Genomic DNA, 24,151 nt, shown 5'->3' on the forward strand with positions numbered 1-24,151 from the left:
AGTTTTTTATTTTTTGCCCCTCTACGGTTGCCCTGTACATGATCAGGATGATGATTGGTGGAATTGGGATTGGTGGATTCATTTTCATCTGATTAAAAATGGGCTACAACTGAATATGATGTATAGAATATCCCTTTTTCCATCCATCCATCTTCTGCTTATGTGAGCTTGGGTACAGCAACTTTAGCTGGGAAAGGCAGACTTTCCTCTCCCTAGCCGCCTTCTCCTGCTGTTTTGGGGGGATCCTGAAGCGTTCCTGATCCAGCTGAAAGACGTAGTTCCCCCAGCCTGTCATTGGTCTTCCATGGGCCCTCCGCCTGGGCAGATATGCCTCCCAACATCCCAACCAGACATTCAAGCCACCTTCTCCCTCATTCTCCAACTGATCAAGACACTGCAATATGTTTCATTAAATCTTATGCCCTTTTTTAATGTGTCACAAAATACCCCAAAATACTTGGGTTTCACCTCAGATTGACTCCCTCTTCGCCAGACGGAAGCATGCATGGTGGAGAGATGAGGATTTGCGTGTGTTGTATACATCACACAGAACACATGAGCTCTCTGTGACTCAAACAGCAATCAGATATCACACATTTATCTGGAGCAGAGATCTAACAGAGACACGGAGTGATGGTCTAAGGCTGAGGTAATAAATCATTACATTAAGCTGTGGTACAATCAAGCATCATTTGGACTCTAAAAAGAGACTAAAGTCCTCTAAAATCCTTTGTTGCTGAGAAGGAAAATCGTCATCCATTGTGAAGAAAATGCATGAACACAGAGGGTGTTAAACATCAGTGCTTCTTTCACAGGACACTCAAGTGATTTGATTGTGTTGAAGAGAAGAGTCAATTAGTGCAGAAAGATGCAGAGGAGAATTTTTCTCCTTTATTCCTCTTCACAGCTTGTTCATTACATCAGTCGGTCATTCAGAGCTTTTTAAATTTGAGTCTAATGCAAGATTTAAGAATAAAAACCTTTTTATTTTCACTACATTTCATTATGTGATAATCCATGCATTATTACATTATGTGCATACACTGCAACATGGCTTTTATTACATCATAACATGGAATAAAATGTTTAATGCTTTATCGAGTATTGTGCGCCAGTCACACCATTCCAACAAACTCATAATAATCATTTGTCTGGAAAGACGTTATTTATTTCCTGCCACGGGCCAGTTTTATTGGTTTCAGACATTCACATGAACATTTTTAATGGTAGTGGATGCACTTGGATTGATCGGGGGACTTGGTTTAGCTGCAGCAGGGGAGTCCATTGCCATTACCAAGCAGTGCCATAATGCAGAAGAAAACTGCGAACTCTAACACTGCCCACTAGTGGACGAACTGACTTAACAACTACGGCGACGTAAAATGCATGGAAGGATGAGGGCGGTGATGTATGACGTTAGAAACAGACGTCCTGGTCATATATGTAATGGCTTTAACTGTCACGGGAAAGAAACTGGACCTCAGCTGGCGCATTTTAGCTCCTATGCAGCTGTACAACCTGCTCCCCAGTGTCAGGAGGGCAAACGGATCAGGATGAGCACCCGTATTTTGAGAGGCCATGCTCCTGCAGTGACTGGTGTAAAGGTCCTCGGTAGATGAGAAACCGCACCGTGACTGTGACCAACCCGTTGTAGTGTCTTCCTGTCCTGTCCAGTTCAGCTGGCGAACTGGTGTTATGGAGAAGGACTAGAACAGGGGTGTCCAGCCACAAACCTGCAGGTTTTCTATACATCCCTGTTCAGACACACCTTACTCAGTTTAATGAGTCATTATGAAGAACTTCATTGGCTGTTGGATCCATTTAATTTGAGTTGGGTGTGTTGATGCAGTAAAACTGCAGAACAATGGCCTTTGACGACCGACCATGGACACCCCTGGACAAGAGACTGTCCACCCCACATCTGAAGAAGAAAGCAAGAGCTGAGGGACCCAGACCAGCCGCTTGGGTCCGATAGAGTCAGACGCTTAAAGGGAGTCCAGCATCAAACAGGAAGCCAGCAGAGTGAAGCTGACACTGGAGACACATGATCTGTATGATCTACCAGAGAGGAAATGGTGGCATGGATGAGTTTAATAAAAGTTGATAAGTTCACACAAGTCTTTCCTTGACATTTACCCTGATGAAGCTTTGTCTACTTGTGGATTTGTCTGATGTAAGCTGTTACATCAGACAAATCCACAAGTAGACAAAGCTTCTTTTTAGGTCTCTGGGGGGTTTCACTGGAGCTAATGGTGGAAACTTGCCTCTAATGCAACGTCTCAGTTCTACTGTTTACATTCACTTACGTAAACATTTGATGCAAAAGGAGGTTAGGGTTAGCGAGCCCTGATGAACCCACCGTGCTTATGGAACAGTCATGCGGTTCATTTTTACATCGTAGAGCTGAAGACAAACGAGACGTTTTCAGGCCCATAGATGGTTCCAGGAAGCCGATGCTAAATGTTGAAAACACTACAGAGATTTTCCTCACCTGTAAAGACAACAACAAAATCTCTGCAGCAGCACTGAAGGCTTCCACACACAAACACTCCTATTTGTAGTTTGAAAGTCTCTGAAATATTTATCATGTTTGGATGTGAATCTGCATGAATTATGAATCCCAGAGCGTGTTCGTTAACAGTATGTATAGATTCACATGAGACAATTTCTCCGCTGAGCAGAGAGGAGCTCTGTAGCATGTCGTTCATACGATTGCCTTCTTCAACAAAAAGTTCTCATGTTACATTAAATGTGAAAGGATGAAAGTAACAACCAGCTGCAGCAGCCAAACAGTTGAGGTTTAAAGCACAGCAGTGAAGCTAAAAACGTCTGAGTCGTTTCACTCCAGTTCCAAACAAGAGATTTTGCCTGAATCTTCTCCATTTTTAACACGTTCATAAATCCAACCCTGGCTGTCAGCTGAGAACATAGAGGCAAACATAAGGAGCTTCTGTCCTGCGGTAAACGCAGCGTGTGTGGTGACAGCAGCTCTAATGTTGAGTAAAATGTGTATTAGCGCTGGGGAACACTGTGTTCTTTCTCTGAGGGTTAATAGAAACCTTCTGTGAGCTGCGGAGGTCATGTTGGTCAACGACTGAGTGAAACACCCTTTTTACCAGCCGCCAACTCATTATCTCTCCTCTAAACAGACCCTACAGGCTTTGCATAAATGAGAAAAACAAAATTAGATTGAAGATTTTGTACCCACTCGTATGATTAAGGAAACTAATTGATAATACGATTAATCAAAAAACTGCAAGAGTCACTTAAATCTCCACAAGCTTATCTGCCTGCCCTAGAAATTTTTTTCTTTTCTTTTTCTCTTTTCTACAAACTAAGTACAGACTTGTTTTGTTACAATGACTTTATATTAATTGTGCCTTCTAAAAGGCAATTTGTGTTTCTTATTAAAATCCCTTTGGCAGTGTTTCAGATTGATCACGCTTTCTCGTCTTTCGTAAGTGATCCAGCCTTTAACTGATTTTTTTAATTTAGCCAGTCGCTCCAGACCTTTGGGACATTTTTTTCATCTCAGTAATGCAAACAACAAGCTTTCCATTTAGTTTTGGTTATGTTTAAGTTTGTTATTATGGAATTTAAAAAGTAATGGGCCTTTCTCCTGGTTTTAGGAGGCCTCAAATGTTGCGAAGGTTGGCATTCTTTCACAATACTATACGATGTCATACAATTCAATACAATGCAAAACTATATGATGAGATATGATGCAATATGATATGGTGCGATACGATATGGTGGGATACGATTTGGTGTGATACGATATGGTGCGATACGATATGGTGGGATACGATTTGGTGTGATACGATATAATGCAATTCAATATGGTGCGATACAATATGGTGCGATACGATATGGTGTGATACGATGTGGTGGGATACGATATGGTGGGATACGATATGGTGTGATACGATATGGTGCGATACGATGTGGTGCGATACGATATGGTGCGATACGATGTGGTGGGATACGATATGGTGGGATACGATATGGTGTGATACGATATGGTGCGATACGATGTGGTGCGATACGATATGGTGGGATACGATATGGTGCGATACGATATGGTGGGATACGATGTGGTGCGATACGATATGGTGGGATACGATATGGTGCGATACGATATGGTGGGATACGATATGGTGCGATACGATATGGTGGGATACGATGTGGTGCGATACGATATGGTGCGATACGATATGGTGGGATACGATATGGTGCGATACGATATGGTGGGATACGATGTGGTGCGATACGATATGGTGGGATACGATATGGTGGGATACGATATGGTGCGATACGATATGGTGGGATACGATGTGGTGCGATACGATATGGTGGGATACGATATGGTGCGATACGATATGGTGGGATACGATGTGGTGGGATATGATATGGTGGGATACGATATGGTGCGATACGATATGGTGGGATACGATGTGGTGCGATACGATATGGTGGGATACGATATGGTGCGATACGATATGGTGGGATACGATGTGGTGGGATACGATGTGGTGCGATACGATATGGTGGGATACGATATGGTGCGATACGATATGGTGGGATACGATGTGGTGGGATACGATGTGGTGCGATACGATATGGTGGGATACGATATGGTGCGATACGATATGGTGGGATACGATGTGGTGTGATACGATGTGGTGTGATATGATGTGGTGCGATATGATGTGGTGGGATACGATATGGTGCGATACGATATGGTGCGATACGATATGGTGGGATACGATGTGGTGCGATACGATATGGTGGGATACGATATGGTGCGATACGATATGGTGGGATACGATGTGGTGCGATACGATATGGTGGGATACGATATGGTGCGATACGATATGGTGGGATACGATGTGGTGGGATACGATGTGGTGCGATACGATATGGTGGGATACGATATGGTGCGATACGATATGGTGGGATACGATGTGGTGGGATACGATGTGGTGCGATACGATATGGTGGGATACGATATGGTGCGATACGATATGGTGGGATACGATGTGGTGTGATACGATGTGGTGCGATATGATGTGGTGCGATATGATGTGGTGGGATACGATATGGTGCGATACGATATGGTGCGATATGATGTGGTGCGATATGATGTGGTGGGATATGATGTGGTGGGATACGATATGGTGCGATACAATGTGGTGTGATATGATGTGGTGGGATATGATGTGGTGGGATATGATGTGGTGGGATATGATATGGTGCGATACGATATGGTGCGATACGATATGGTGCGATACAATATGGTGCGATACGATGTGGTGCGATACGATGTGGTGCGATACGATATGGTGCGATACGATGTGGTGCGATACGATGTGGTGCGATACGATGCGGTGCGATACGATGCGGTGCGATACGATGCGGTGCGATACGATGCGGTGCGATACGATGCGGTGCGATACGATGCGGTGCGATAGGATGCGGTGCGATAGGATGTGGTGCGATACGATGCGGTGCGATACGATGTGGTGTGATATGATGTGGTGGGATACGATATGATGTGATATATGAAACTATATGGTGCAATACATTACAATGCAAAGTGATATGATGCAATATGATATGATAAATTATACAATGCAATATGATATGGTGTAATACGATACAATGCAACCCAGTTTGATTCGATATGATATGATATGTAATACAATACGATGTGGTGTGATACGATATGATATATGACATGAAATGAAATGTGAAGCGATACGATGTGGTGCGATATGATAAAAAAGCAATGCAACTTAACACTTTCTCTCTTAATTCTCTGACGTTTCTTTACTGAATCAGCGATGGTGCCCATTCAGAACAGCCAGTATGTTTATATTTCTTCTCTCGTAGCACAAACAAATTGGTTTAAAATTTCAATTGTATGTAAAAATGCATTCCTAAAACCACTGCTTGTCTGGGAACACATTCATTTTCCATACAACCTGTTCTAAATGAGGGTGGTGGGGGAAGCTGGAGTCTATCCCAGCTATTAGCAGGCTAGAAGCAGGTACATCCTGGACAGGTCAATGCCACATTCATAATGGTGTTTACCAGGCTTTGTTTTTCTGCCTCCAGCTGGAGTACACAGCACGGCTGGACTTCCTGTGGCGTGTTCAGGCCAAAGAGGAGATCAATGAGATGAAGGAGCTTCGAGAACACAATGAGAACATGCTGAGGAACATCTTACCCAGCCACGTGGCCCGGCACTTCCTGGAGAAGGACCGGGACAATGAGGTGTGCACAAGACCCATCACGTTTCAATGTTTACCGAGTTTATTCAGTCGTTATGGAAGTGGTAAGAAAAGTATGACAAAGTAGGATTCTATTTTCTCTTCTTATGTTTGAAGTATTATTTCTCCATTTTATGTTTATTGCTGGCGTTTTTCAGGAAAATCTCATTCATTTGATATTTTTCTTTTTTTACTTGGTAATAAAGTTGAAATCCATCAGACTGATGATTAATTGGAGTAAATGAAGGGAAACATCGCCCATATGACAGAATAATAGAGTTGATTTATTAAAAGTGAAAAGGAGTATTCAGTGAATAAAAATATTTAGATAGTTTTCAGGAAGAGTTCTCCAGGATCCTTGAAGGACTTTCCAAAGCTCTTCTTTGGATGTCTCTGCCTTTTGTTCCGTTCCCAATGATCCCACACTGCTCCAACACTGCTGAAGTCCGGGTTCAGGGGGAGGATCCGTCCCTCCATTCGACCCATTCCCACTGATCTTCAGTTCGGTTCTTGTGTTCTATGACTTCAGCCTTTTTCTCAAAGTTTCTCTTCCTTAAGAATGGCTTCTTGACAGCCATGTTTCCATGGAAACCATTTCTGATGATGTTCTGGCCAACAGCTGATGGATCAGCTGGAGGTCCAGACGGATTGACGACTGACTGATGGCGACCGGTTCTGGTAACGTCGTCAACCCGCCTTCTCATTCGTCCATTGTGTATTTGTCAGATTCAAATTTAAAGAAAAAAAAATCTCAAAATTGCTGGATGGAGTTTAGTCACAGATCTGAATGTTCTCGTTGACTTGACATTGATTTGATTGGAATATTTGCAGTAGGCGAGTAAAGGCCTTTAGTGAGCCGTTTCTAGACTCTGCTGCCAACAATTTGAAAACACAAAGTCAGACAGATTAAAAGACACATTAAAAAATAAACAGTATTTATAAATCCTGCATGAATCAGGATTTATTTTCTAATCATTTTAGCCACTTTATGTGAACATTAAACCCAGAATGAACATCTCAGCTGGAAGATGGAATTCTGACATCTTTAGTTCCTCTCTCCTGGTTTCTTATTGAGACTAAATCTGTTACACTTGACAGGGATGGTGGACGTCCCCATCAGTTAAGTACCGGACCGACTCATAGTCATTGAAGATGAAGATTTTTATTAAATGTCTCAGCTGGACCACGTCTAAATGCAGCTGTCGCACCGCAACTCCTCGGCTGTCATGACGCAGCATCTCACCTCCGACATCTGGACGCATTTTACGCTGCAAATTTGCTGCATTTTCCTTTCAGTTTGCTGGCTGAGCTTTGTTTCTCCAGCCTGCACACACAAGAAAAGGCTGTGTAATTACTTTTCCAACACTATACAGACAGAATTAGCTGGGCGGTTCGTTCAGCCGGAAATCTTTGTTGAGCCGGAGCTTTCTTTTTTTTCATCATCATTTTGGACACAGGCTTTGATTTGATTTTAATAACATGTTGTCAGGCATCCTCGGAGAGCACATTGAGTCTTCTCCCAGCAGTGATTCAACATCTCGCAACTCTGCAGGAAGTCAAACTTCTCAAACTTTATCTTTTATTGTTCATATCCGAAGCTCTTTTCCTTTCCGCCTCTGAAAATCCCATAAATGGAACCATTTTCCACTTGTTTTTCTATTTAAATCTCAAATGGGTGAACACAATCCTGCCTACATTTGTTCACTTCGTTTCCACTAAATTCCATGAAGCCAACATGCAGATTCCAGGATTTATTTTGATCTGGGGGGGGTCTCCCACTCCAGACTTGATTCAAATGAAAAGGTTCTCCAACAACTTGTGATCTTCTGAACCTGCCTGAAAATGATCCATTGATTTGGGTCAAGTGTGTTGTAGCAGGGAAACATTAAAACCAGCAGGATGGTAGCTCACGAGGGCCGGAGTTGGAGACCCCTGCTTTAATCCGGTACATGAGATTGACACAAGACAAGACACGTGCTAGCTGCTATGGATAACTTATCACATATAGGTTGCTTTAGATAAAAGCAACTGCCAGATGACTGCAGGAAGTGAGAAAGCTCCATATTGTAAAGGGCTGCCTCAGTGCTTGTCTGGACGTTATGAGCGATGACGCGAGCTGCCAATGAAGCTCCATCACCAGGGCTGCAGCTCAGATTGCTTTTCCTGGCCTAATCTTGGAAAAGGTGAAAGGAGTACCTCATTCCTCATTCAGCATCGTAGCTTACCAACTCAGCACTGACTGATGGCTTTGTTCTGCGAGGACGACAGTCATCAGGCTGGAGTCGTGTCCCCGTTTGCCCTTGTTGGGCTCCTTCATTATCGACTCCTCCAGTCTTTTCAGAAGCAAAGGTTGTGTGTTCCGTGAATCATGAATGTCAGCAGAGGAGCGCTGGGCTGTTCTGTGCCTGCTTCTAATTAAAAAGAACATGATTAAAGATGCATCCATTAGGAGAGTTTGGGTCCTGATCACTTTCATTCATTTTCTGAACCGCTTATTCCAATTCAGGGTCGCAGGGAAGCTGGAGCCTATCCCAGCTGGCTTTGGGCGACAGGCAGGGTACACCCTGGACAGCTTGCCAGTCCATCGCAGGGCCACACACACAGAGAGACAAACAACCACACTCATGCTCACACTCACTCCTAGGGGCAATTTAGAGTGACCAATTAACCTATCATGCATGTCTTTGGATGGTGGGAGGAAGCCGGAGTACCTGGAGAGAACCCACGCATACACGGGGAGAACATGCAAACTCCACACAGAAAGGCCATTGACCAAACCAGCCAGGGATCGAACCAGCGACCTTCTTGCTGTGAGGCCACAGTGCTAACCACTGCGCCACCGTGCAGCCCGTCCTGATCACTTGTTGCATTATTAATCAGGCTGTTTATTGTCTTGTGACTTACATTCCACAGCTCCGGGTTATTAATAGCCTCCCCCTCCCATCAAGATGTTATGAGGATTTCATTCAGGTTTCAGACGGCTCAGGTGGCTTTTGATTGACAAGCTTTCCTATCATTTCTCTTTGGAGTCCTCAGGAATGTCTTTCCAGGCTTCTTGAAGGACTTTCCAAACCCTCCATCAGACCCCTTCCCGTTGATCGTCGTGTGACCCCCAGCCTTTTCTATCCGTTTCCCTTCCTTAAGAACGGATTTCTAAAAGCCACGTTTCCATGGAGACCATTTCTGATGAGGCTTTGGCCAACAGTAGATGGATCAACTAGAGGTCTAGATGCATCTTTCAGGTCCTGCTTCAGGTCTTAGCAGGACTCCCTGTGTCCAGTTTCTGCCTCTACGCAGAGATTTGCAGTTTCCAGCTAACAGGGAATCACCTTCTTACTGCTAAAATCCTGTTTCTGATCTGTCAAACTAACTGGCTGCCATCATGGTCTGAAGGGAATTTGAAGTAAATAGTTGAAACTGCTCCTGGAAAACGTCTCCTGCCAACCTTGCACTGCATTAATCCTGTCATTTTATAAACAGTCTCAACTCAAGAAATCAAGACAAGTGGATTGTGTTTACGAGCAGCCTGTGGTGTTCAGGCTGCAGGAGGTAGCCAGGCTTGTGTTAGCAACGCTCTGCTCAGTTGCCAATTCCAAATACACAACACTGACGTTGCAATACAAAACACTGTTAGAAGCTCATCGATTGAAAGGAAATAAATTCACCAAACACAGAATCTGGAAATGATGAGGATCGCACAATGTTCTGCGAAAGCTTCTTCGGGGTTTGCACCCGTCTGCTTTCAGCACTTCACAGCATGTAGAAGTCTGCTCTGAAATTTGCTGAAGAGGGTTCCCCTGCAGGAGGAAACCCCCAGATGATCTGAAGTGCTCCTAAAGAGACGCAGTAAAAGACTTGAACCAACTTTCACTTTGATGCCTGGACATTCGGCTGAGCTCATTAAGCATGCATAATGCCAGTGAGGAAGTCCCATTAAAGTCAGAGGCTTATTTTCATACGTGTGTAATTTCATTAAGAACCCAATAAGGATGCCGAGACAGATCTTCTCTTGAATTATTTACTTGAAATGTTTAAGTCTGGTTGGACTTTGTGTTCATCAGCCTATTAGTACAGTATTCCCATGATGACACTGAATTAGTGCGTGTGACATCAGTTTGTGAGGACATGCTGCTTCATGTCAGAAGGCCTGCTGCATGCTTTGTTACGTACCAACAGTGCCACCATGTGGCAGAAGACATGCAGTGCAGTATTCAGTCATGTTCTCAGCATGGTAGGAGTCAGTTTGGATCAGGAAAGGACTTCACAGTGCAAGAATCTAAGTTTTATCTTATAATTCAATCCAGTGAAATCAACCAGTAGAGTGAGGATGTGATCACATCTGTTCCCTCACAGCTGGAGGCTTCTGGTTTTAGCCAACATGCGTGTTTGATGCAGATCAGGTTTGATGCAGAATAATAGCTGATCTCTGCTGCAAAAGCTAGAACTGCCCCGCTCCTATTCGGTATGGTGACTTATGCTGTCAATCCGAAGTGCCAATCGTGTCATAATGGGAAATAACTCATTAAAACACACAGTTTGAACATAACTGATGGATAACTGATGGATAGCAACTGGCTGGAGAGGAAAGATGCCATGCCCCATCTGTTAGCATACAGAGGCCAGCACATTCTGCAGCTATTCAGAGGCACTTTCTGACTTTAGATCTGCTGTTCAGTAAAAACATAAGCTGAAAATCCGATACATGAGTCAGACTTTCATGAGAAATCTGGTTACTCTTGCAAGTTGCAAGAATCCGTTGAGGAGGAGGGAATAAAACTTGGATCACCAAAACCAGACTAGTGAGGCCAGTGTCCTGCAGGTTTTAGATGTTTTCCTGCTTCAACACCTCTATATCAGATGAATGGGTCACTAAGAGGCTTGTGCAGAACTTAACAAACTGTTTTATAGGCCGCTCCAGGAGCGACCCCTCCAGGAGGGGCCGCTCCTGGAGGGGCCGCTCCTGAAGCGCTCCTGGAGGGCTGCTAACCTACAAGTTTTGGATGTTTCCTGTTGCAGTACACCTGAATCAGATGAATGGTCAACATGTTTGAGCTACAGTAAGGCTGTTCAGAAGAGCCATTTCATTTCAATGAGGTATGTTGGAGCAGGAAAACATCTAAAACCTGCAGGACTGCTGTCCTCAGGGACCTAAACTGGCCACCCCTGGCCTGAGGTTTCAACCAAAACCTTTGGTGTTCTTAATTTACCCACACAGGCCGTAATTATACATTTTATTTGTTGAAATTAGCAGCGATGACGAAGTTTAGTGTTTTTCTGTAACTATGGCAACATTTCTTACAGCGTTCATGACAGTAAATCTTCTGACACTCAACTTCTTGTAGAGTTTGGTGTCCATGTTTGTAGAAAACAATGTAACTATTCTATAAAAAGCCACATGAATGAATGTATCACAGCTGATGCGATCAGCAAAGCCTTCAGCCAATCACGGCAGAGATTTCTGATCATGACATTCTGCAGCTTCAGTTTCATCAATGAAAATACAAAGAGCCTCCATTGCATTTAGACTTGCATAATCTCAGCATTTTCACCCCAAAACGTGTGTGTATGTGTGTGTTTGTTCTTTGTCCACACAGGAGCTGTATTCGCAGTCGTACGACGCCGTGGGGGTGATGTTCGCCTCCATCCCAGGCTTCGCTGACTTCTACTCCCAAACCGAGATGAACAACCAGGGAGTCGAGTGCCTGCGACTCCTCAACGAAATCATCGCTGACTTTGACGAGGTGAGACGTCGACACGGAGGGCGTCCACTCCCACCTCAGAACTACTGTACAGGAGAAGAGTTGTGGGTTTTGATCAAACATCCTTTGTTAAAAATTCCACATAGTAAAAGCTAAAAAGGCAACAATCCCAAAGAAAAGATTTATGTTTTAAAACAACGTAGTGAGTTTTAATTCTGCAGTGGGTTTATTCTGTGGATTTAATGCAGAGTTAATGAGTTGCCTTCATAATGAATGGGTGTAGGGTTAGTGTTATGGCAGGGTTCGGGTTGCAACCAACCAGGGTAACCAACATGTTCTCTTGGTGGCTCATAAAGTTTGAGGAGCACTGGTCCAAACAAACCGATATGTGACATTAACTTCTCAGGATTTCAGTGTACAAATACTGACTTTAAGAATTTTGTGCAAAAACATTATAAATCGTATTAATTCAGAATTAAAACTAAATAATCCACATCAGTCCTACTGGAAAGCAGCATTTAAAAGAAAAAGAAATCGTGCATGAAGCAAGTTTATCGGTGGATGCAGGTGTGCAGATTGCTAACAGTGAACAGGTGTGATGAGCCGAAACCAAGTAAACCTCAACCTCATCCAAAGATCAAAGCAACATTTTTATTTCACATTCTGAAATGTAAACAAGCAATGAAAACAGAAATAAAATCAAAAAGTTGGTTTTTTCAACATTTGTTCCCACAACCTGTACAAAGTTTGTTTTTCTGACATTTTTTCTGACATTTCTGACATAAAAGAAACAAAAGTTTCTTTTAAAATTGTAAAACCAAATTCTTTGTTGATGTTTCTTTTAAAACATAGAATATCTGATTATGTTTTTGGAAAAATCTCCTGAAATCAAACCTCCAACTTGTTAAAACAGTCTGTTGAAACGTTTCGAGAAGCTTCAGTAAAGCTAAATGCTAAAACCAACCTCTGCAGCAGACTGCAGGATGCTGGATGATGTCTGGCTGGAAAGACGGATTTCTGGATTATTCTCCTTCCTGCAACGATCAGACCTCCTGAACTAAACTTTCTCACATTAGAAAAGCAGGAAGAGGTAGAGATGCTGTTTCATGCAGATGAAAGAGCGCATCAGTACTTCTGCATGCTTGTGATTCAGGATGAGTCAGCTGAAGTTTGGGTTCCCTCAGGAACTTGTGGTTCTGATCAGGCTCCAAACTGAACTCTGACAGGGTTGGCTCATGAAAGCAGTTTTCTGCAGCCTCAGGCCTCATATTCACAACGCTTTTCTCTCGAAACATGAGCAAACTTCTCCTTTCTTTATCGGGGAACTTTCCTCAGAAGATCCCAGTAGATCCAATCCCATTAGATCCAATCCCAGTAGATCCAATCCCATTAGATCCAATCCCAGTAGATCCAATCCCAGTAGATCCAATCCCAGTAGATCCAATCCTAGTGGATCCAATCCTAGTAGATCCAATCCCAGTCGATCCAATCCCAGTCGATCCAATCCCAGTTGATCCAATCCTAGTCTATCCAATCCCAGTTGATCCAATCCTAGTCTATCCAATCCTAGTTGATCCAATCCCAGTAGATCCAATCCCAGTAGATCCAATCCTAGTGGATCCAATCCTAGTAGATCCAATCCTAGTGGATCCAATCCTAGTCGATCCAACCCCAGTCGATCCAATCCCAGTCGATCCAATCCCAGTTGATCCAATCCTAGTCTATCCAATCCTACTTGATCCAATCCCAGTAGATCCAATCCCAGTGGATCCAATCCTAGTAGATCCAATCCTAGTAGATCCAGTCCCAGTTGATCCAATCCTAGTCGATCCAATCCCAGTCGATCCAATCCCAGTAGATCCAATCCTAGTAGATCCAATCCCAGTAGATCCAATCCCAGTAGATCCAATCCCAGTCAATCCAATCCCAGTCTATCCAATCCCAGTAGATCCAATCCTAGTAGATCCAATCCCAGTCGATCCAATCCCAGTCGATCCAATCCCAGTCTATCCAATCCCAGTAGATCCAATCCCAGTAGATCCAATCCCAGTCAATCCAATCCGAATCTATCCAATCCCAGTAGATCCAATCCTAGTAGATCCAATCCCAGTAGATCCAATCCCAGTCGATCCAATCCCAGTAGATCCAATCCCAGTAGATCCAATCCCAGTCTATCCAATCCCAGTAGATCCAATCCCAGTCGATCCAACTGTTAGCATCTTATAACGTCATAAATGTACCACTCAGTGAAAATACTGAAGCTCTTCCATGAACTTGATGTTTTTGTCTGACTGATAGAAAACTTCATGCTACAATGATAATTGTATTTTATTTAATTATGTAATTAATAAAAGCTTCAACACATTTGTTTTGTAGAAGCAAACGAGAATTTACAAATGCAGCTTCCAGTCTCTGAAATACAACACAACTTTTAATCTATTGCTCATCTGATAAAGAACATTTGACAAAAGGATTTCAGTTTACTGACGAACTTTGTTGTCTTTGGAAAACTTGGAAAAAAATCCAGAATTTGATGCTGCAACAACACAGGCTGGGAAAAGACAACAATACGGGTTTACAGAATATGTAGTAACAGCTGTCTGGTTTATCACTATAAGCACATTAACTGCTGACAGGTGAGGGTGTCAAGACTGGGTATAAAAAGTAGCACCTGCCAAAGGTTTAGACTTTCTAAACAATGATGGGTTGTGAATCACCATTTTGTGCTAAACGTCATGAAAGAATCAATAATCTTTCCTTTTTTTAAACTGAATGCTAAGATACGTTCTAACTGTGGTCTTTCAGTATCTACAGATCATGAAATTACGAAATTTTTTAGGAAATCCTGGTCCACTAAAGCAGTGGTTTTCAAACTTTTTTGGTGTTGTTGACCCCCTCATCCATTCGACGACTGACTAACATCTTGTAAGGCTGGAAAACTGTCAGAATCTTCATAAATAAGGAGGATGAAGTGGTTTTGGTGAATTCTGTTCCCGGCTGTGACAAGGCACCAACAAAACCAGCTCCTCTCATTGAGAAAATGTCAAATTCAGGTACTAATTTCACAGATTTATCTTCCCAATAATGGTTTAATTTCCTGTAAAAATGCCAAATTTTTTAAAATATTTTTTTACAATTATCTGTCGAAGCCCTGAAATGATCATGTGACCCTTATGGGAGTCCCAACCACCTTCTTCTGCTTCACATGCAAACCAGTGTTAGACAACGACCAGTCCCTCAGGCACCAGTTCAGTTGTAATCTTTATGTCACCATGAAAACAGCCGCATGACATTCTGGAGGACAATTTTTTGTCAGTCAAGTCTGCGTCTGGACCCCAGACTTGATTACACAAGGAAGAATCTGGATATTACTAGAAAGAGTGCAGGATTGTCTGGACACAAGTGGACACGTGCTCTGTGGTCAGATATTTCTGCTGCTGTTGGGGAAAAATGGACACCTAGAAGTGGTTGGAGTTTCAGCGGGGGACGCTGAGACGTGCAACCATCATGGTGACATCCCTGTGTTGGTCTCTTGGTATTTCAGCAGCACGATGTTAGAGGTCATTCTGCTCGACTTCCAGTGGGGCTTGACTGTCCTGCCTTCAGTCCACATCCGTCACTCAGTCCCCAAAAAGCTGCATTAACAGGAAGCTTATGGAACAATATGGAAACATGAAACATTTCCAGCTAAAAGAAAGAAACAACAAATCTTTATTGCATTTAAACAAAAACTCCAGTGTTTCTGTAAAATGAGTTTATATTCACCAAGGTGTGAAAGGGTTTAATCTGCAAAAGTCAAGGCTGCGTTTTAACACACATCAGGACCGTTTTTTATTTAGATTTTATCAGGTATATCAACAAAATGAGCTTGATTGATCTTTAAACCCTTTCTCTCCATGACTCTGTAAACAGCTGCTGGGTGAGGACCGTTTCCAGGACATCGAGAAGATCAAGACAATCGGCAGCACCTACATGGCCGTCTCCGGTCTATCGCCTGAAAAACAGGTGAGGCCTCCAGGGATCGTCAGAAGCTTAACAAACCTCACCAACTGACTGTTTTTATCTTCACTCCACCAATACAGTTAATTTATCACATAGTAAAATTATACTCAGTCGCTTTCAAAAATTAGGCCAATAGGATATGTCTATTGGATTTATGCTCCCCTATTGGACGATTTATTGATGTCTGCCCCATACATCTCCATTGATAGATGCAGATTAAATTCATACCTAAAGTAGCCATGGTCATATTCAGAGTGATGAGCAGAAGGTTTAGTAGTTAGATCATAAAAATAAATATTGTGCTTCATGCTGTTTAATATTTCATCGGACTGCCTGAAGCTTTAATCACGAGTTGCGTAAATTAGTTTTTTTTACCAAGGTCTTGTGATGATGTGAGAGTCAGACCAAGTTATCCCTAAAATATGCAATGGAGTCCAGGCCTGGACTCTGTGGAGACCAATCCATGTATGTCTCCTGTTCCCTGAACCAGTTTTTCCCAATCTGACCCCATAAATCCTGGTGTTGTCATCTTGGATTAAGACCGTGCCATCAGGGAAGATGGAACAACCTGCTCATTCAGTATTATTGGGTAGTCATTAGATCTCATTCTTTGGAGACTTAACGCTGATAAACCCAGACCTGAACCTAGACCTGAACCTAGACCAGAACCTAGACCTGACCAACTGCAGCGACACCAGATCATAGACTTCCCCCACTGGCTTTTACAGTTGTACGATGCATTATGTTTGCATCACTTTGCATCGTTCTCTCTTCTTACCCTCCATCGTACTTGTACTTATTTGTTTAGTTAAATCCAGATGGTGTTTTCGTGGACAGGAAGTGGACATTCTGCCCAATGGGGAACCTCATAAGTATCCCTTAGTGTGCATACACATGCACATTTTGAGGAGGAGGATGGACAAATAAAGCTGTGAAGCCTCTTCTTTTGCATTTTGTTTTAAATTGAACCCAGAGCTGTGGTGGCTGGGTTTGCTGCTAAATCAGGGTCCTGACTGTCCTCTACATTAAACCACAAAAGAAGAAACACAACAAGCTAACGACGTTTAACCATCTTCAGCCAATCACAGTGGAAATTATATTTGAGATGCAAAATCTTTTGGGTTTTTTTTTTTTTTTTTTACTCCTTCCAGACTTTTCAGCATGAGAGGTTCAGTGGCATCATGACTCGCTCTTCTGAATAACTCAGTTTAAATGAATAATTATTATGTATCAGATCGAGGTTGTTGTTTTTTTTCCCTCTTATTTAATTTTTAAATTTCCTTCCATCAAATCTTACCTGTTTAACCCATGCTTGCTAAGTACTACCTCATAGTTGTGCAGCTGCTACTGATGAATTCAGGCTTATTTTATCAGGCAGAAATCACCAAAACAGCCCAGAGCTCCGCAGGCTGAATGAATGTGATCACAGCAAATCTCATAAATGAAACATCAGCAGAGAACTCAACAAGTCGTGTCTCTGCAAGTACCAGCGTTATGAATTGCAAGATGAAATGCATCAGTATAGGAGAGTTACGCCATTAGCCGTCACTGTGGAAACTGAATTTTTATATGTATAAAGCGCCTCTACAGGATGAGTGAACAGATTTGCAACACATTGACGCAGTCGATCAAACTCCAGAGACGACTTTCCACTTTCATGTGTGACGCCGCTGCCTGCCAGCCAGTGCTGACATTCGCTCTTCTCATCTTCTCTGAATCCCACAGCAATGCGAAGACAAATGGGGTCACCTGTGTGCGCTGGCAGACTTCGCCATCGCCCTCAATGAGAGCATTCAGGAGATTAACAAGCACTCCTTCAACAACTTCGAGCTGAGGATCGGTAAGAGCTTCATACCGTTCAGGCAAAATCTTTTCTTGCTGTGTTGTCTCGTTTTCTCTTTTTAACAAACAGATCCAGATGGTGTGGAGATGGTGTTTACACATCGGTGTGTTGTGTCATCAAGCACAACTATTATTAGGAACTATGTTGTGAAGCCTCTTGGATTGAAAATATTAGTGGAAATCCCTGTGGAAAACTCTGGCAATGATTTTTTGCCAATCAAAAACCAAGAAACAGCAATTTGGTCTGCAGGAAGGAAGAAATCTGTGATAGTTTGTTCTTACTGCCATGTCTTCATGTTCCGAGCCGAACTGAACAACTGATCATTTATCAGTCCTAAAAGAAATTATATTGTTGAGGTTTACGTGGTAAACCATCTCAGAAGGCAACACGAACAAAGACTCTGTCCTCTTTAGTCTTATCATTCTGGAGTCTCTTTCCAGACTATTTCCTGCATTCCCAATGTCCCTAACTGTGTCCAGGCTCATCCATTTCATTTTCCAGTCAAACATTTGTTCCTCATGGAGATCACAGGAAGAAAACGTCCCCATCCTTCCTCACCCTTTTGCATCTGCCGTACATCCCAGATGTCTTCTCTTGGACACTGCTTTAACAATAGGAATTATTTTAGCCTTTTCAAACTCAGTCAGCTGCTTCTGTGAGTAGATAATTCTTCTTTTTTTCTTTTTAGTTTCCATACTCGTGTTAAAAACTGCAGAATTACCAGCAAAAAATCATGTCCTCTTTAAGCAAATTATCCACTAAAAGCCTCTAAAGAATCTGCAAATACACGAGTGGTTCAGTCTTTATTTCTAAGCTTTTGATTGACAATCATTTAACATGTCTTTGTTTATTAAAAAAAAACAAAAAAATGATGAAATATTTATGTTGGGTTGTACATATTGATTCAACACTTCATCACACCTAGAACGATGCAAAACCCACATGTCACAATAGAAAGCTGGTAATGGAAACACCTACATTTCAGAAAATTTCTCAAATGTTGTTAAACAGTTTTATACTCCCCTGAGGTGTTTTTTCAGATGTGCTGCTATAGAAGTATATCACAAAAGTGTGATGGAAACCCTTTTTTTTTTTTATTTTGCATTTTTGCATTACTGGACTTGACTGAATGGGGTCATCTGACCATTTTATTTCAAGTGAAGATGGCATGGTATGTATGGACAAACAGGGAGACATCTTTTTTACAGATGATGTAAGAGAAGAATATAATACACATTGTTGATAGCAAACAACAGCGAAATGGAGAGTTTTACAATAAATAAGAAAGAAATTAGGGACAATGACTGAAAAATTATAGCAAATCCTCCATAGCAAGTGGAAAACTCTGAAACAATGCTATCTGGATACATTGCCACATGGCTACATGGTCACATGGCTACCAGAGTACATGGCTAGATGGCTACCTGACTACCTAACTGTATGGTTACATGGCTACCTGACTACCTAAATGTAGGGTTACATGGCTACCAGGGTACCTGGCAAGATGGCTACCTGACTACCTAACTGTATGGTTACATGGCTACCTGACTACCTAAATGTAGGGTTACATGGCTACCAGGGTACCTGGCAAGATGGCTACCTGACTACCTAACTGTATGGTTACATGGCTACCTGACTACCTAAATGTAGGGTTACATGGCTACCAGGGTACCTGGCAGGATAGCTACCTGACTGTATGGCTACATGGCTACCAGGGTACCTGGCAAGATGGCTACCTGACTACCTAACTGTATGGTTACATGGCTACCTGACTACCTAAATGTAGGGTTACATGGCTACCAGGGTACCTGGCAAGATGGCTACCTGACTACCTAACTGTATGGTTACATGGCTACCTGACTACCTAAATGTAGGGTTACATGGCTACCAGGGTACCTGGCAAGATGGCTACCTGACTACCTAACTGTATGGTTACATGGCTACCTGACTACCTAAATGTAGGGTTACATGGCTACCAGGGTACCTGGCAGGATAGCTACCTGACTGTATGGCTACATGGCTACCAGGGTACCTGGCAAGATGGCTACCTGACTACCTAACTGTATGGTTACATGGCTACCTGACTACCTAAATGTAGGGTTACATGGCTACCAGGGTACCTGGCTAGATTAGATGGCCACCTGACTGTATGGCTACATGGCTACCAAAGTACCTGGCTAGAATAGATGGCTACCCAACTACCTAACTGTATGGCTACATGGCTATCAGGGTACCTGGCAAGATGGTTACCTTACTACCTAACTGTACATGGCTACCTGTCACGGTTTTGGTGGAGGTGTGGACCCAATCGTAAGACAGTGAGGCAGGATGCAGAACCAAGATGACTTTAATCACAAAGAACTAAACTGACGGCAAACTAACATGTAGTTTACGCACATGATGCTGCCACATTGAGCCAGCAATTGTGAACAGAAACCAAGGGCCATAAATACTGGGACACAGAACAAGACACAGGTGAAATGGATGAACTAATAGAAACCAGGTGTACTTAATGAACGGCAGGTAAAACAGGAAACAAGACAAAAGGAAACTAAAAATGGAAAATCACTAAATAAAACGTGAAACCAGAACTGAGAAATACGAGACATCACATCATGACACTACCTAGATACCTGGCTACCTGACTACCTTTCTACCTGACTGTATGGCTACATGGCTAATAGTGTACCTGGGTAGATGGTTACCTGGCATTTTAGGAGAAATATGCTCTAAACACCATTTAACAGAAACATCTGCAAATCAAAATTCTTTGTCAAAGTTTTAGTCCTATCACAGTTTCATTTAGTACAAATCTGCCATGGAAAGGTAGCTAGTGTCAGGTTTGCAAGTAAAACCGTGTATTCGTTAAGCCAAATCTAAATGAGTTAAGATGCAGCGCTCCAACTTGTGTACAAAAAGTTTCACAAGTAAATGTTTTCATGGAAAAATGTTTTTAAAGTGTTCAACAGAGCTACTGGTATGTATTGGCATTGGCAATACAAGGCATGTTTGGCGCCTACTAGTAAAGGTGGAGTTTGACACTGGATGACCTTCCAGCTCTTCATCCTGCTGAATAAAAGCCAGAATATTGTGGTGTGCTGCCATCTGATGATGAACAAGCTGCCAGTTGAAATGAACTTGCTGCCATAGTCCATCATTAACATCATTACCAACAGTCATTAGCAGGCTGGTGCAGAATGTAACGACAACATGCAGAGAAGATTGATTTCAGTTGAGTTGGTACGATGGAGAAGATAAATAACTGAAATCTGCGGGTCAATGGCCTCAAAGGACCTAAGCTAAATTAAATTAGTCTAGAGTCTAGACCATCCTAGTCCTGGGCTCTGGACCTTGTCCCAGTGCTACTCTTAGAAACCTAACTATAAAGTCTAAAAAGCTGAGAGTCTGCCTCAAAAAGTCATGAAAGCTTTTACAAGACAAACATGTTTAATGTTTTATTAGTTTGATCATATTTTATGCCCTTTTTAGAATCTTATCATTTATTAGATTGTGCTCATTTATACCATTTGTAACTTTGTAATAAGAATGAGAACCATATATAACACGCGTGTTGTAGCACATTGAAAACATTCATTCGTGTCCAAACTGTAATTTCCAAACTTTAGCTGCTATACAGCGATGGCCTCAACCAGGGGTGGGCACTTCCGGTCCTCGAGAGCTGCAGTCCTGCAAGTGTTCAGCGTTTCCCAGCTGCAACATACCTGACTCATATAAGTATTAATTAGCAGACTGGTGCAGAGTTTGACATTTAAACTGCACCAGTCTGCTAATTAGCCATTGATTTTATTTGTCATTGAGGACCGGAGTTGCCCACCCTTGACCTAAACACACTTAACTAATGATTACAGCTGTTTGCAACATTATGAAACCCTGAACCTGTTCATCTGAGTGAACCCTTTGTGAGGTGTCAATGACCTTGTTTCACCAGTGTTGAGCTGTTTTCATACACTCTGTCAGAAAAAGGTGAGGTGCTAGAATGCATTATTTGTTTGAATGCGACACATGATTTGACTGTTAGATGACGGTAACTTTTACATCACATCCCGTTCAATCATCGCCATGCTTTTATGGAAAAAAATCTAATTCAAACTTTAATTTAAAAAAAGCACTTTTTATGTATTAAAACAGAGGCCATGGTGCTGGAAAGATGCCTTACTGCTGGTTCCTGGTCTTAGTTCGGGGATTGTTAAAAGGCCGGCAACACAGGATCTCAGGTTCTGTGAGGGTTCACATGGTAAAACCAGTTCTGATGATGAGGGTGTCCGCCTTCTGGCCTTTGTCTGCCCACAAGCCGCTGAGTTCCGGGCGGAGTTGCAAATCTGAGATGTTTTTATCTTTAGAAGACCAGGAAACAGGGTGCTACAGACAGTAACCCATGCCTTCTTCACACCCCAGCTAGGTTACTGAAGCGCACTTCATTTTGGTGTCAGCCAGTCTTCTCCATCGTGTCTCACAGCTTGTCTTCAGTTGGAGCATGAAAAAGTGACCGCTTTACGCTGATTTTAGCATCGCTTGTCTGCTTGTCAATTTTAAGATTCTTTTATTTGTAATTAAATCCTTACCTAGTCTGGCCTTGCTGGGTTGTGTGAGCTGCTTTCACCATATTCACCAGCCAGGCACCTCTGATCTGCTGATCAGCTTCTTCTGGAGGTTCCCAGGTCTAAGCTGAGGCTCTGAGGGAGCTTTGTGGTCCCTGCTCCTAAACTGTGGAAGGCTGTGCTTCTACATCTTAGAGATGCTTCATCACTTTCCATTTCTATGACCTGACTTTCAGTCTCGCATGAGACTCTTGTTTTCTAGTTTTTATTATTTCTGGTCTCACATTGCATTTTAGTTTTATTCATTGGAGGTTTGCTCTTTGCTGTCTTCAGCACTTTGCATCAACTGATGTTTGTCACGGTGTGGAGTTCTTTTGTATTTTCTGAGTTCTGGTTTCCTGTTTTATTTTGTTTTTCCTGTTAGGTTCCCTCAGGCCTTGTTTCCTGTTTTGCCTATTGTTTGTTACTTTACCTGGTTTAATTTAGTCCATTCAATCTTGTTCTGTTTCTGTGTGTTTATACTACATGGTTTCAGTTCCCATTACCAGTTTGCTCATTTATAGTTCTAATTAAAGACTTTTCTCTGCAATTCCTTTACCTCCTACATCTCTATCCTGTATTTGGATTCACATCACCGCCACTGCTCCACAACAATGTTGTTAGAATGCTCAATAATTAGTTGAGTTGTCAATGCGACTGGAAAAGATGGCTGTGTTCAAGTCTCTGCATTGGCTCGGTAGAGAACAGGATGGACTCTGGCTCTGTTATGTCAATAAAAAAAGCCTGTTCTGTGTTCAATGTTTAATGTTTGAAATAAAGTTGAGCTAAGACTGAAATACCCAGATCCTTTCCCTGATTTGATAGAAGTTTCTCTCCCTGAAATCAATAATTACAACTTGAGCTTTAGGAAGCCATCCTGCCATCCAGGATTTTATATCATAAACACATTTTAAAAAGGGAATCCACTGGTGGCACTGCCTTCCCAGCATTCCCAGCAACACCGCTGCTCCCAGCATCTGTCCCAATATCTGATTGCTTGTGTATCTTTGGCAGGTATGGCTCACGGCTCCGTTGTCGCAGGTGTAATCGGAGCCAAGAAGCCACAGTACGACATCTGGGGGAAGACGGTGAACCTGGCCAGCCGCATGGACAGCACCGGCGTGAGTGGCAAGATCCAGGTGCCCGAGGAGACCTACCTGATCCTGAAGGAGCGCGGCTTCGCCTTCGAGTACCGGGGCGAGATCTACGTGAAGGGCATCAGTGAGCAGGAGGGCAAAATCCGAACACACTTTTTGCTGGGGCGGGTGCAGCCCAACCCGCTCATCATGCAGCCGCGCAAAATCACCGGCCAGTACTCACTGGCGGCCGTGGTGCTCGGCCTGGTGCAGTCGCTCAACCGGCAGAAGCAGAAGCAGATTCTCAACGAGAACAACAACTCGGGCATCATGAAGGGCCACCACCACTACAACCGGAGGACGTTGTTAGCGCACGGTGGCTCCGAGGTGGGAGGGGGCCATCACGCTGAAGCAGCCGATAAGACGGAGCTGTCCTGAAGAGCAGACCAGTTTTAGGGCCGCACAGATTTCTTAGAGGCAGAGCTGCTCTTCTGGCAGGAATGGTCACAGTGGTGGAGTTTAACCTGAGCTTTAGAGCCTCTGCTGGTTTGTCTCTTTAATTTACTTTTCGTGGTCTGAAGCAGGTTGGCGTCTTTGAGCTGAATTAAAGGACACGGATCCTGAGCAGGGCTAGCAGGGATCCTGCATCCACACCAGATAA

General features: G+C 42.9%; 1 protein-coding gene across 1 annotated transcript in view; it reads left to right on the forward strand.

Annotated features, from left to right (window-relative positions):
- Positions 1-23,928, forward strand: part of adcy8 (adenylate cyclase 8 (brain)) — a gene marked incomplete at both ends in the record, with an annotated part of 149,897 nt that extends 125,969 nt beyond the window's left edge. The window contains 5 exons of the mRNA XM_079244347.1: positions 6,118-6,276; positions 11,867-12,013; positions 15,884-15,976; positions 17,699-17,813; positions 23,429-23,928. Of these exons, the coding sequence (XP_079100473.1) occupies positions 6,118-6,276; positions 11,867-12,013; positions 15,884-15,976; positions 17,699-17,813; positions 23,429-23,928 (1,014 nt within the window). The remainder of the gene's footprint in view (positions 1-6,117; positions 6,277-11,866; positions 12,014-15,883; positions 15,977-17,698; positions 17,814-23,428) is intronic.
- Between the last annotated feature and the right edge of the window lie 223 nt (positions 23,929-24,151).

The sequence above is a fragment of the Telmatherina bonti genome (assembly GCF_933228915.1).
Source record: "Telmatherina bonti genome assembly, chromosome: 7".
Classification (NCBI taxonomy): Eukaryota; Metazoa; Chordata; class Actinopteri; order Atheriniformes; family Telmatherinidae; genus Telmatherina; species Telmatherina bonti.